The sequence below is a fragment of the Ursus americanus genome, chromosome 14, assembly GCF_024610735.1.
Source record: "Ursus americanus isolate L20-20 chromosome 14, mUrsAme1.1.p, whole genome shotgun sequence".
NCBI classification, from domain to species: domain Eukaryota; kingdom Metazoa; phylum Chordata; class Mammalia; order Carnivora; family Ursidae; genus Ursus; species Ursus americanus.
The window spans coordinates 66,195,721-66,209,718 of NC_142140.1; the positions used below are offsets into that span (position 1 = coordinate 66,195,721).

General features: G+C 38.6%; 1 protein-coding gene across 4 annotated transcripts in view; it reads left to right on the forward strand.

Moving 5' to 3' along the window:
- MAP2K4 (mitogen-activated protein kinase kinase 4) overlaps positions 1-13,998 on the forward strand; it is a 131,983-nt gene that overhangs the window by 83,133 nt on the left and 34,852 nt on the right. For 3 of the 4 annotated variants that reach the window (XM_087867623.1, XM_045797211.2, XM_045797212.2), the window contains 2 exons: positions 9,366-9,485; positions 11,808-11,859. In XM_087867623.1, the coding sequence (XP_087723749.1) occupies positions 9,366-9,485; positions 11,808-11,859 (172 nt within the window). The remainder of the gene's footprint in view (positions 1-9,365; positions 9,486-11,807; positions 11,860-13,998) is intronic. The other variant, XM_087867624.1, reaches the window with a different exon arrangement.

The following is a 13,998-nucleotide window of genomic DNA, read 5'->3' on the forward strand; positions in this document are numbered from 1 at the left end:
GTCCACACCATCCATTTATCTCATCAACACCGAAACCTGGACTCACTTTAAAAACGTCCTTTCATATATACATTTCAGAATTTGAAAGCACGGAAGCCCTTACTTCAAGTATCTTTTGAGGTTGGAGAAAGTCTAGTGAGGGAAATACTGTTCTGAGTAACTTGTGATTATAGAAGGTCATTGGATTTTATAAAAGGCATTGATGTTAGCCGAATGTAGTGCCCTTCTCCCTTTCTATCCCTGCTGCTGTTCATGTTCTTTCCTTTCCTTCCCCCTCGCACAGCCTTATGGTGGTAAAATTAACAGACGACAAAATGTACATACTTCAAGGGTATAGTTTCATATGTGTGAACAAGTGTATACGCCTGTGGAACTATCACCGTAATCAAGATGGTGGACATCTCCATCACTCACACGCTTCCCTTCTGCTGCCGCTGTGCTGCTTTCTGCCGCTATAGATGACTGTGCATTTTCTAGAATTTCATGTAAATGCAGTCGTACAGTATATGTGTTCTGTCTTCTTTACTCTGCATAATTGTTTTACCATTCCTGTTGTGGGGCGTGTCAATAGTTCATTTATATTGCTGAGTAGTGGAAGTCGTTTTCCATGGTAGGGATACACTGGAGTTGGTTTATTCCTTCACCTGCTGAGGGACTTCTGAACTTCTGTGGTTTTTGTCTGTTGTAAGTAATGCTGCTGTGAGTGTGTGTGTACAAGTCTGTGAGCTGGTGTATGCTCTCATCTCCCTCCAGTCAACATCTGGGAGTGGAATGGCTAGATCACGTGGTAGGTGAATGTTTAACTTTCTAAAACTGTTTTCCAAAGTAGTTGTACTATTTTCAACCTTCACCAATAATCTATGAGAATTTTCTTTCTTCCACATCTTTCCTCACACTTGGGATGGTCTTTTTAATTTTTAGCCATTATAATTGGCGTAGACTGGAATCTCATTGTATTTTAAATTTGTTTCTTTTCTTTTTTTTTATTTTTTAATTTTTTATATTTTTTTATTTTTATTTTTTTAAAGATTTTATTTATTTATTCGACAGAGAGAGACAGCCAGCGAGAGAGGGAACACAAGCAGGGGGAGTGGGAAAGGAAGAAGCAGGCTCACAGCGGAAGAGCCTGATGTGGGACTCGATCCCGTACGCCCTGAGCCGAAGGCAGACGATTAACTGCTGTGCCACCCAGGCGCCCCTCTTTTCTTTTTTTTTAATTTTTAAATTTTTTAAAATTTATTGTTTTTAAAGATTGTAGTTATTTTAGAGAGATTATGTGCGCATGAGCAGAGGGGTGGGGAGGGCGGCAGACTCCCCACTGAACAGGGAGCCTGACGTGGGGCTCCATCCCAGGACCCTGGGAGTATGACCTGAGCTGTGGGCGGATACTTAACCGACTGAGCCACCTGGGTGCCCCTGTTTTTTTTTTTAAGATTATTTTATGTATTTGTTTATTTTAAAAATATTTATTTATTTGACAGAGAGAGAGAGAGAAAGAAAGCACGAGCAGGGGGAGGGACAGAGAGAGAAGCAGACTCCCTGCTGAGCAGGGAGCCCAACTCAGGGCTCCATCCCAGGACCCTGGGATCATGACCTGAGCTGAAGGCAGACACTTAACTGACTGAACCACCCAGGCGCCCCTTGAGAATTTTTAAAAAAATCTATTCTGGATATAGGTTTATTATCAGATACCTGATTGTAAATATTTGCTCCCCCATCTGTGGCTTATCCATTATATTCTTTTTTTTTTTTTTTTAAAGATTTCATTTATTTATGTGACAGAGAGACAGCCAGCGAGAGAGGGAACACAAGCGGGGGGAGTGGGAGAGGAAGAAGCAGGCTCACAGCGGAGGAGCCCGATGTGGGGCTCGATCCCGTAATGCCGGGATCACGCCCTGAGCCGAAGGCAGACGCTTAACGACTGCGCCACCCAGGCGCCCCCATCCATTATATTCTTAACAGCGTTTTTTTTTTGAAAGTGAAGTTTCTTAAGGAGGCCAATTTGTTAGTTTAAAAAAAATGTATTGTGTTTTTAGTGTTGCATCTAAAGAATCTTTGCTTAACTCAGAGTCACTCAGATTTTCTCGTATGTTTTCTTATAGTAGTTTTATAGTTTCAGATATCACATTTATATTTATCATCCATTTGGAGTTAATTTTTATATGGTGAAAGGTATGGATTGATGTTTACTTTTGTGCATGTGGATATCCTTTGCACTTTTGTCAGAAGTCCGTTGTCCCCACGTGTGTAGGTCTCTTTCTGGACTGTCTAGTCTTTTCCATTGATCTGTTTGTTCTGTCTTTATACCAGTTCCACACTGTCTTGATTCCTTTAGCTAGTCTGAAGATCAGGTATGCTGGTTTTTCACCTTGATTCCTTTTAAAGTTGTTTTGGCTCTTTAAGGTTTTTTTCTCTTCCTTTTGTTTTGTTTTGTTTTGTTTTGTTTTAACACTGGGTATGGAGCCTAATGCAGGGCTTGAACTCAAAACTGTGAGCTCAAGACCCGAGCTGAGATCAAGAGTCGGACACTTAACCGACTGAGCCACCCAGGTGGCTGGTTTTTTCTATTCCCGTATGAATTTTGGAACCTGCTTGTCATTTTCTACAAAACACAGTCCCTGGGATTTGGGTTGGGATAAGCTGGTAGGTCAATTGGAGAAGTGTGGATATTTTAACATTCAGTCTAATGACCCATTAACATGGTATTTTACTTCATTTGTTAACATTTCTTTAATTTTTCTCAGCAATACTTTATAGCTTTCACCATACAGGACTTCCACTTTTTTTGTCAAGTTTATCCTTCAGTTTTTAATATTTTTTGATGCTTTAATAAGTGATATTTTAAAGAAATTTGTTTCCTTGTTTTGTGACTAATATAAAGAAATACAGTTGATTTTTGTTTATCTCGTGTATTGTAACCTTGTTGAACTCACTTATGAGTTCTGGTAGCTTTTTATAGATTCCATGACATTTTAGATTATCATGTTGTTTGTGAATAAAGAGAGTTTATTTCTTCTTTTCAGTTTGGGTTTCATTTAGTTATTTATGTCTTGCCTTATTGTGCTGGCTAAATCCTCCAGTCCACAGATACCATGACGAGTAGACATCCTTGTCTTGTTTCTGATCTTAGGGAGAAAGCATTCAGGGTTTCACCAGGAACGATGATGGTAGCTGTAGGTTTTTCATAGATGTTCTTTATCAGGTTGAAGAAGTGACCTTCAATTCCTAATTTGCTGAGATTTTTTTTTTTTAAATCAGGAAGAGATGTTAGAGTTTTTTCCCGTTCTTTTTCTACATCTTTAAGGTGATTGTGTGGTGTTAAAGAGATTCTTTTTTTTGTATCATAAGTCACACAGATTGCTTTTCTTATGTTAAACCAACCTTGCATTTCTGGGATCAGTCCACTTGATTATGATGTATTACCTTTTTAAATATTGTTGGATTAAATTTGCTAAAATATTATTTAGAAGTTCTTTAAAATTTTTTTTTATTATTTATTTATTTTAAGTAGGCTCCACACCCAGTGTGGGGCTTGAACTCAGGACCCTGAGATCAAGAGTTGTGCACTCTACTGACCACACCAGCCAGGCTCCCCTATTAGGAAGTTCTTGAGAAATACTGAGCTGTAGTTTTCTTATAATGTTTTTGTTTGGCTTTCATATCAGTGTATCAGCTTGTGTCAATGCTAGCTATATAGAATGAGTTGGAAAATATTCCCTGATTTGCAGTTTTCTGGAAGAATTTATATAGAACTGGTATTACTTCTTCTATAAATGTTTGGTAGAATTCACCAATGAAGCCATTTGAATTTGGAGTTTTCTTTGTGGGAAGATTTTTAACTACAAATTCAGTTTCTTTCAGAGATAGCATTTGACTCAAGTTATGTTTCTTCTGAAGTGAAATTTGGTAGTTTGTTTCTCTGAAGAAATATGTCCCTTTCATCTAAATTGTCCAATTAATTGGCAATTTAATAGGTAATTTGCATCTTTTCTATTTCTTCCTGACGAGTCTGGCCAGAGATTTATCAGTTCTTATTGATCTTTCGGTGAGCCAGCTTTCAGTTGTATTACTTTTCTGTATTTTTTTTCTGTTTAAAAATTTTTTCATTCTGATCATTCTTCCTGTTTCTGAATGTCTTTATTTAAATTGCTCATCTTTTTCTAGTTTCTTAAGGTAGCTTGCTTTTTTAAAATTGTGAAATATCTCAAACATACAGAAAACTTCTAGGGGAATCACCAACACCTCAGATGAGCACTTGGCATATTTACTCTTTAAATTATAGATGCAGTGGAAGCCTTCATCCTAATCCTCCTTTCACTTTACAGACCTAAACACTACCTTGAAGTTAGTATTTCCTTCAACTTTTTCATTTAGGCTTTCCATATATGTATCTTTCCCTAAAAAATGCATAGTATTGTTTTCTGTATTCTGAAAGTTTACATAAATGAAATTATCCTGTATGTATCCCTCATAACACTTTTACTCAGCACAGTTTTCAAGATAAATACAGATCTTTAACATAGAGGTTTGGTTAATTTATTATTTTATTTTATTTATTGATTTTTTAAAGTAGGCTGCATGCCCAGTGAACACACACACGCCCCCGAGATCGATAGTTGGATGCTCTACTGACCGAGCTGGCCAGGCGCCCCTGATTTGGTTAATTTATCTTAACTGCTATGTAGTAGTCTGTAATTAAATATATCTTTTTTGGTGTTTCTTTAATAATCCTAATATAGGTTGTTTCTAGTTTTTTGCAGTTTTAAAGTGTAAAAATGAACTTCTTTTTGCATTTCTCCTTGGCAACATAGGTTACAGATTCTCTGTAGCCTATACCTAGAAATATAATTGCTAGGTTAAATGATACGAACTGTTTTCAACTTTATATTGTCCTATTCCTCTTCACAGTGGTTGTACTGACTTCTGTTCCTACCAGTAGGAATGAGGGTTTCCATATCAGGGATTGTACTCAGGTATTAGTACTGGAAGCTGTTAGTGGCTTACTGAGTTTGTGGTTTACATTGTTAAGGTTGTCCTGTGGTCCAGGTTGGCTCGTTAGAGTTCAACTATAATGTCCACACAAAGGAAGAGAAGAGGGAAGAACCAAAAAGGCTGTTCTGGAATCATCAGCCGATTGTGTTGACATCTTGTTGGCTGCCCTTCTCTACATAGAAGCCTAGGACGTGTAGTTTCAGCTGGGCACATCGTATATAACACGGGGTGGTTGTTGGGCAAGTCATGAACGTTTATTGACACAGATCTCGTTGCTAACATTTGGTATTATTAAAGCTTTCATTTTTGGTAGTCAGGTGAGTTTGAAATGGCATCTTACTTTTAAAATGACGTTTCCCTAATGACTGGCGAGGTACAGAGTTTTTTATGTGTGTGTTCAGGTCGTCTTTTCTGTGAATTGCCTGTCAAGTGCATATCCCTTTGCCATTATTCTGTCAAGTTTTGTCTTTGCCTAATTAATTCAGCATAGTGCTTTAGTATTCAGGGTGCTAATTCTTTGTTTATATCCAAATAGATGCTTTTGTCTTGTTTTTGAACTTTTGGTATGGTGTCCTTTGTCATACAGAAATATCCGTTATAATGGAGTTCAGTGTAGCAGGTCTCACCCTTTGTGATATATTCTTTTCATGTGTGATTTGGAGAAGAAATTTGTCTCCTATCCTGAAGTCCTGAAGAACTCTTATAAAAAAGTTTTAAACTTTGCTTTTCAAAAAATCCATTTGGTTTTTGTTTTTGTTTTTTGTTTTTTTTTGTTTTTTTTTTGGTGTTTGATCTGAGGTAATGACCTAATTTAACTCTTTTCTATCTGAAAGGCGACTGGTTCCAGCAACATTCATTACACATTCCGTGCTTTTGCAACTGTTCGCTTTGCTGCGTCCATCATCCTTCAAATCTCCATGTGCTCGTGAGCTTTTGAATCTGTTCTGTCGGTATATTTACTTCCCCTCTCTGTACCATACCACTGTCTTTAATGTGACAGCTTTTTAAAAAGTCTTTGTCTAGTAGACTGGGTTCCCTTCTTTAAAATTGTCTTGGCTACTCTTGGCTCTACTTTCTTTTTCTTTTTAAAAAAATATCTAATAAATTTACTTATTTGAGAGAGCATGTGCACACTAGTGTGGAGTGGGGTAGAGGGAGAGGGAGAATCCCAAGCAGATTCCGCACTGAGCGAGGAGCCCGGTGCAGGGCTCAATCCCAGGACTCTGAGATCATGACTTGAGCTAAAACCAAGAGTCAGGGGGCGCCTGGGTGGCACAGCAGTTAAGCGTCTGCCTTCGGCTCAGGGCGTGATCCCGGCGTTCTGGGATCGAGCCCCACATCAGGCTCCTCCGCTATGAGCCTGCTTCTTCCTCTCCCACTCCCCCTGCTTGTGTTCCCTCTCTCGCTGGCTGTCTCTATCTCTGTCGAATAAATAAATAAAATATTAAAAAACAACAACAAACAAACAAACCAAGAGGTGCTCAACGGACTGAGCCATCCAGGTGCCCCAGCTCTGCTCTTCTATGTGAGTTTTAGGATCAGCTTGTCCAGGTGCATGATGATTTTGATTAGAATGTACTTGAGTTCTTAATCTAATTTAGGGGAATCTGACATTTTTATGATCTTGAGTCTTCACTGTCGTCAGCATGCTTTGCCTCTCTCTTTGGTCCCTTGTTAATGTCTTTAGTTACATCTACATGTTTTGCTGCTTTTGTTAGATACATTCCTAGGTGCTTTATAGTTTTTCTTTGTATTGTGAGTGGTGTGTTTTTAAACAGTTTATCTTCTGAGTGATTACCATTGGCGTATAAGCGTGCCTTTGTTTTTATCTGGTTCTTGTCTCCAGGAACACTTGATCTTAGTGGTTTAGTTTTTCATCATCCTCCACCTTTCTTTTCAGTAAATCCATATTTAGTAATTCCTGCCTTTGCATTTCAGTTGTGGGGGTGTCCCATCCTGTGCTCGACCATGAAAGTAACGTTGCTGTTGCTGCTTTTTGAGGCAGCTCAGACCCCCCCCCTTTTTTTTTTTTTAATGCAGCTCATTGCTGCTGCTACCTAATTTCAGTTACGGTCAAAAGGAACCGCCAGAAGAAATAAAAAGTTCACATTAGGTTCTGTGCCTTAGCAACCACGAAGATCTCTCTGGAGCTGATTGCTGCTTTGTTCCCTGCTCACCCCCACCCCCCAAGTTCCAGTTTACCTCCTGCCTTGATTTCCCCTGTTCTGTGTCTCTCCCCCTTGGCTGCCTTCCTGTTTTTCCATCCTTCCTCCTTCTCCCCTCATTTTCTTAACTGGCATTTTTCGCACCTGCCGGACACTTTATTTTGTACTTTATGTATGATAACTCATTTGATTTTTGTTCTAGTCTATTGAGGAAGGTAGGGCAACCCTGCTTCCGAGGTGAGGAACTGAGGGGGTCCCAGCTTACGTAAGTGGGAGAGCCTGGATAGTAAGTCAGGCCTTTCAGACCCTACTATCAGTGGTCTTTCCACTTTGCTATACTACTGAAGTTAAGGTCCTTCCTTATTGTTTTTCTAAACAGATGAGTTAAATATGCTATCTTTTGCTCTAATAAAAAAAAATTTAGTGCATCTATTAAGATGGTGTCTTTATTTTATTTTTTATTTTATTTTTTTTTAAGATTTTATTTATTTATTTGACAGAGACAGCGAGAGAGGGAACACAAGCAAGGGGAGTGTGAGAGGGAGAAGAAGGCTTCCCGTGGAGGAGGGAGCCCGATGTGGGGCTCGATCCCAGGACCCTGGGATCGTGACCTTAGCCGAAGGCAGACGCTTAACGGCTAAGCCACCAAGGCACCCCTAAGATGGTGTCTTTAGATTCAGATAAATTCAAGTGTTTGTTTTGGGCAAGGGGTGTTACTCAGTCTTTTGTGAGCATCCGACTGCAAGAGCACCCAAAAGAAAGAGCCACAGAGAGAGAAGAAAGACTTAAATGAGGAAAGTAGAAGTTCACTGTAAATGTGTTTTACACATAAGCATTGTGTGAAGCCGTTTAGCCACATGCATGCGCTAGCAGGTGTCCGTCCTGCTGTCAGCGCTGTTATTTGTCCCCATGTTCAGCCCAGCCGCGCTTCCTGCGTGGAAGTGCAGGTGTTGGTGGGAGCCAGGAGCTCAGTCCGCTGGATTCTGTTCATGCCTCTGCCACTGATTGGCATTGTTGTTCTGGCCACGCCATCGTCCTTTAGTGGGCGTTCATCTCCTACATGGTCAGTCCAGCTGGGAGATGAGTGGGCAGAAATCTCCAAGGATACCGCTGGACCCATACGTTAGTAACAACACGCAAACTCATTTGAGACCAGTTTTGTCATCGTCCTGTGAGCTGTTTTCACGCTCGTAAGGTCCTTTGTGGCCCTTGTTCATGTGTTCACATCCTTTCAGCACGTCACAACTGTGGTATCTGCTCACGTTCCGTGTGTTCTCACACATGCCTCTCACAATCCATGTCGTTTTTCAAGTAACGTAATATTAGATAATCCCTTTAATAGTGCGCCGTTCCCTCTTGGTGAGAGCGTTCAGTGCTGTCGAGTTTTGTCTTTTTTTTTTTTTCTCTCTTTGGAATTTATGGACTATTTATTAGATTTCCAGTCATGAGATGACTCTATCAAGGGGTATAAATACTTCTGTTTCTCTTGTTTTATTGTCAAATTGCCTTCTGCCTGGTTTAAAAGACACTGTGATGCTGCCAACAGTGTTTGGATGATTCAGTTAAATTATGGCCAGCATTCATTCATCTAGGGAATGTTTATTGAGGCCCTGTGCCGGTAGAGTGCGTGTTAGTTAGGTAAGGGAGATGGGTGACAAACCTAGCAAGTACTATTGTAGAAGGTTTCAGCACAGCAGGGTCAGGGGATGCTGCGAGCTGGCATGACCTGCGTTTTAAATGTCACCCACTGAGAAGGTGGCATTTGTACAAGGATGTGAGGCATTGGGGTTGCTCTGTGTATTTTTATTTTCCTTTTTTTTCTTCTAATTTTAGAAGTTTATATAGGACCTCCAGATTACTGTCATCTACTTTCTTTGTTAATGACAAAGAACAGTTTCCCACATTTTCTATGTTTGTATTTAATTATGGCAAAATTTGGTATTTTTATAAAAGCACCAATGTTTCTATGTAAGACTGTCCCTGTCTTTACAATTAAGAGTGGGGGAAATTGGGCAAATAAGTTTGTGTTCACACAGGAGGAGACTGTCCTGCCCAGGTCTTTAATGAGGAACTAAAAATTACCTCGAGTGCAAGATTTAAAAAAAAAGAAGATTGCTTTTTCTCTAATTGTATTTCTATTTTAAGTAAAGGAAACTTGGTACTTAATTCTAAGATGTAAAGGAATAACAGATATTTGTTATTTTATAGGGTGACTGTTGGATCTGTATGGAACTCATGTCTACCTCGTTTGATAAGTTTTACAAATATGTATATAGTGTATTAGATGATGTTATTCCAGAAGAAATTTTAGGCAAAATCACTTTAGCAGTAAGTACCTGGTTTTCAAATTGTTCATTCTGTATATACTTATATGAAGATGCTGCTGGAGTTTTGAATGCACCTATCTGAATGTCCTTCTCAGAATGTTGTTGACCTTCCTGGAAAATCGTTTGTAATAGGAAAAGAAACGAAATCACTTCTATGGGTAGTTAATACAACAAGTCATAAGAACAATTTATAAAATATGTTCTATGTAAAAACTACAATATTCTGTTCATTAAAATCACAGTGAACCGTAATAGGTTGTGCTGTACACAAAACCAGAAGAAGAAATTCTCTGTTCCTTTTTAGCCTGTTGCTCTACTTTTAAATCGGTTATATTCTCACCGTTATCTCCGAATTAATCAGAATCACAGCATTCTCCTTGAAGTACCTTGATGGAAACTCTTAGACGCAGTATCTTTCCGGTGTTTAGGATTTGAGCTGTCTGCTCTAAACTATTGACATTTTTGACAGCAATTTCAGTAACCTGCCTTGCTGCCAGTTTGGCCCACTCACTCTTACCAGAGTACCGAGAAGAAAAGAGGTCGTCCTCTTTCACACGTGCGTTCGTAGTTTTGAAAGTGAATTCCTGATCATTCTCTTTCTTGCTCTGATTCTTTTAGTTGACAACGATTGTTCACAAAATCCTATTCAATGGAGTAAAATTAGATTCTTAGAAAGCCCGAAGAATCTGAACTAATGACATGATGTAGGTTAGTGCATGTGTAAACTAAGTTTTATAGGAGGTTGTAAGTAGATATTCCTGTCGCGTGTAGTTTCCTGCCTCCTCCACCTCCAGCATAGTCTGCCTGCTGATGGCCAGTTGATCCTGTTTGATCCTTAAGAGTTCATGTAAAAAATGCGTAGTTTTTGAACTGATTTTAGTTGTGAAAGGGGTGTGTGTGTGTGTGTGTGTGTATAATAGGAATTTCAAAAATCAGATTAAAGTCATAATAATCTTAAGATTTGTGTTAATATTTTAATTTATTTAGCCAAATTGATGCATAAATTAAAATATTTTATGAGCTAAATGTTACATTATAGACCTTGTCCTATGATTTTATAAAAAGAAGCTGAGTTATTCTAGAAACTTGTTTATTCTTGGGAAAATATATGGCATTTTATATTGATCAATTTTGTCATCTCTCTCTCCAGTATACTAGACCCAGTATTATCTTGGAACTTTTACTATTCATAATAATTATAATAAACAATAGTAGAATAATGACAGTAGCTAATGGTTATTGAGTGTTTATTTGCATCAGGCTAAGATCTTATGACATTTTATCTTCATAGTGACTCTGTGGTGAATAGTGTAACCCCCTTTTCACAGATGACAGATCTGGAGAGGTTACGTAATTAATTTGCTTTCAACTTTATATGGTTGTAGGTGGTAAATGATTTAAGCCCAGGCCGCTGGATCCCAGAATCCCGCTCCTAACCACCGTGATCACAGGATGATCGTGAAGTTGGAAAACATAGACAAAATTATTTTATTGTATATTGCAGTATGTGTAATAGACAAATAAATCATTGGTTATATATTTGCCTGTGTTTCTAGACTTGGTGATCATCCTAGATGAAGCACAACATTTAAAATTACTTTGTGTTAAATCTCTTTTTGCTAATTAATAACCCAGTGAACACAACAGGCCCAGTTGTGCATTCCTGCCCCCAGCAGCTTGATGGAGCAGAGACTTGACCATTTGATAGCAAATGGTTGGCATGTTCTTTAGTCCCCTTTAGTTTGAGGTTGTGGGAAATTTTAATTCAAGTCCCTGTTCCTTGTATTCCTGGAGAAATGCCTGATTTTCCGATCCTGAACATTGATCAAACAATATCGTAAATTCTGCATAGATTGCCATAGTGGTTGAGCAGAGATACTTTGACTTTGCCAAAATTACTTTGAAGGCTTAGTGCCCAGGAAAGGTGAATGAATAATTTTGAGAAACCGAGGAAATTTGGAAGGACTTATTTAAATTAGAGTTGATAATGGAACCAGACTGTGGACTTTCTCTTACTGAATATTTCCATTCTTGAAAAGTTTGAAGATGCAAGAAATGTACAACTTTATAATGACTTATTAAAAAATTATAAGTGACTGGGTTCTTTTTAGCCATCAGGGAACAGCATGTAACAGCAACTAAGTTTTCAGATCTAAAGTAATCATTTAGCATCTTTAGTTAACGTAAGAAGTGGACAGAATATTGAAATAATTAAGCTTAAAGGAATGCAAAGGGCTTCTGGGTCTGTTATCTATGATAAGCTGTGTGCTATGTGATTAAAAGGGTATTGATTGTTTATCCCATCTTTGCTTTTTCTCCCCAGACTGTGAAAGCACTAAACCACTTAAAAGAAAACTTGAAAATCATTCACAGAGGTGAGTATGAATTCTTTTTTATAGATTAGAAATTAATATTTTTTCCTTAAAAAATTAATATTTTTCCTTAATAGGAAAACATTATTGAAAATTACAGTGTCTCTGTATAAGCCTTCCTGAAATATTTGTATTTTTAACAAAATGTATTATATGTACCCTAACACTGTTATTATTTTTTTTCCCTAAAACTTTTGTTATTAATTTAGGGTATTTTCCTTTGAGATTCTATAAATTTCAGCTTAATTTATTAGTACATTGAGCTTAAAAATTGAAATAGATTTTGCTGCAAGGTTCTTATTACTCTTAGTTGAAAAACAATTATTCATTTACTTGATAGATAATGTTTCTCTGTGTATACAAATGGGCCCAGAGGTGGTCCTGGGGACATTCAGGGCTCTGGAGGATGGTACCTGGAGCAATTTAAAGCCATGCTACTGTCCCTTTCAGGTGTTTCTTCTTTACTTTAGAGGATATTTTTGCAAATAGAGATGCTTTAATGATTATTGTACATTGAAATTCTTCTAAAGCGTTTGTATTTATGAAAACAGTGATCTTGGCCTTGTTGGACACAGGTCCAAATATAAACATTTGATGTAGATTTATTGGAAGCCAGTGGGAACCATGAAATTAATTCAACAGATAGATTAAATAGTTGCTCTCTTTATTACTATGCTAGACTCAGGGTAGTGTGGTGTTGGCTTTGAAGAGGCACATAAGTTCACTTTCCTCAAGAAACTTGTAATGGACAAACCCAAGACAGTGCACGACAGTGTGGGATTCAGCCTGACAGTAAATAGGACAGAAAGTAAAAGGTCATATTCAGAGAAGTGAAAAGCCTTACATTCTAGGAAACATAGTTTCTAGTGGTTAAAGAAATTAGTAATTGACTCATTTATTTAAGTAATTTTAGTTTGAGGTTAACTCAAGACCACTGGAATTAGTTGACCTTGAACATCAGAGTATTTCACTTAATTTTGCTTTGGCTTAATGCTTGTTAAAAATAATTGTAGATTTTTTTTTTTAAATCTTATTTTCTCTTTTGGCCTAAGATCATGTAGAGTTAGATCCCTAAACAAAATTATTTTGTTCTTCTTGTAGTTCATTTGCATTCTTGTTTTGGAATTTTCCTTCCTTTTCGACTGTGTTTTGCACTTAAAAGTAGTATCACCTTTAGGGCATTTAACTATTACCTTGGAGATACTTGCCAATCACGATAAAGCACTAAGACAGTGCCTGAGGAGTAGCTGAATAAAAGGGAAAAGCGTCAAAAATAACTTCAGTTGTCCTATTAATAAATAAAATGATGAGTTTATGGCAGCCTTTTTTTTTTTTTTTAAGATTTTATTTATCCATTTGAGAGAGAAGGAGCACAAATGAAGGGAGGGGCTGAAGGAGAGGGAGAAGCAGGTTCCCTGCTGAGCAGGGAGCTGGCTGAGAGGAGGGGCTCTACCCCAGGACCCCGGGATCATGACCTGAGCCAAAGGCAGATGCTTCACCAACTGAGCCACCCAGGCGCCCCAATATAGCAGTCTTTTTTATTAATTAGGATCAGTTAGCTTTTGTGCTACAATGAAGAGTGCTTTTGATCACGAGTTACAAAAAATCCAGGTAACTGCCTTAAACTTCAGGGAAATTCACTATCTGGCCTAACACGCCCAAGGATAGGGTGGCTCCAGGCACAAAATGTTCAGGGCTCAAGCTCCCTTCTTTTGGCTCCACCTTTCTTAATCTGTTGGCTCTATCCTTAGGGTGGTAACACGCAAAGCCAAGTCCCCAGTGTCACATGTAGATGTGACAGCCTCCTGGAGAAGCCTTCCCTCTTCTGTGTGGCTGTCGTAGGAGCCGGCACATCTTCCTTACATTGCTCTAATGTTTTCTCTTGTCTCACTCACCATAACTGCTTCAGGCCCTTACCCTAAACTGGTTCCAGGCAAGGAGCATCAGCGCCCCTGATACGCTTGGACCAGTCAGGCCCCAGGTTGGGGAGGTGTGGTTACGGCTGCAGAGAGGAGGAGGGATACCTCCGTAAAATCAGCTGCAAGTTCCGGCAGAAGGGCTGGGGTGGGTGGATAGGGTGGATGCTTGATAGGCAGTCAGCCTTGTCAGTGATGGCGGGAGACCTTTCCTGGATTTTTTTGT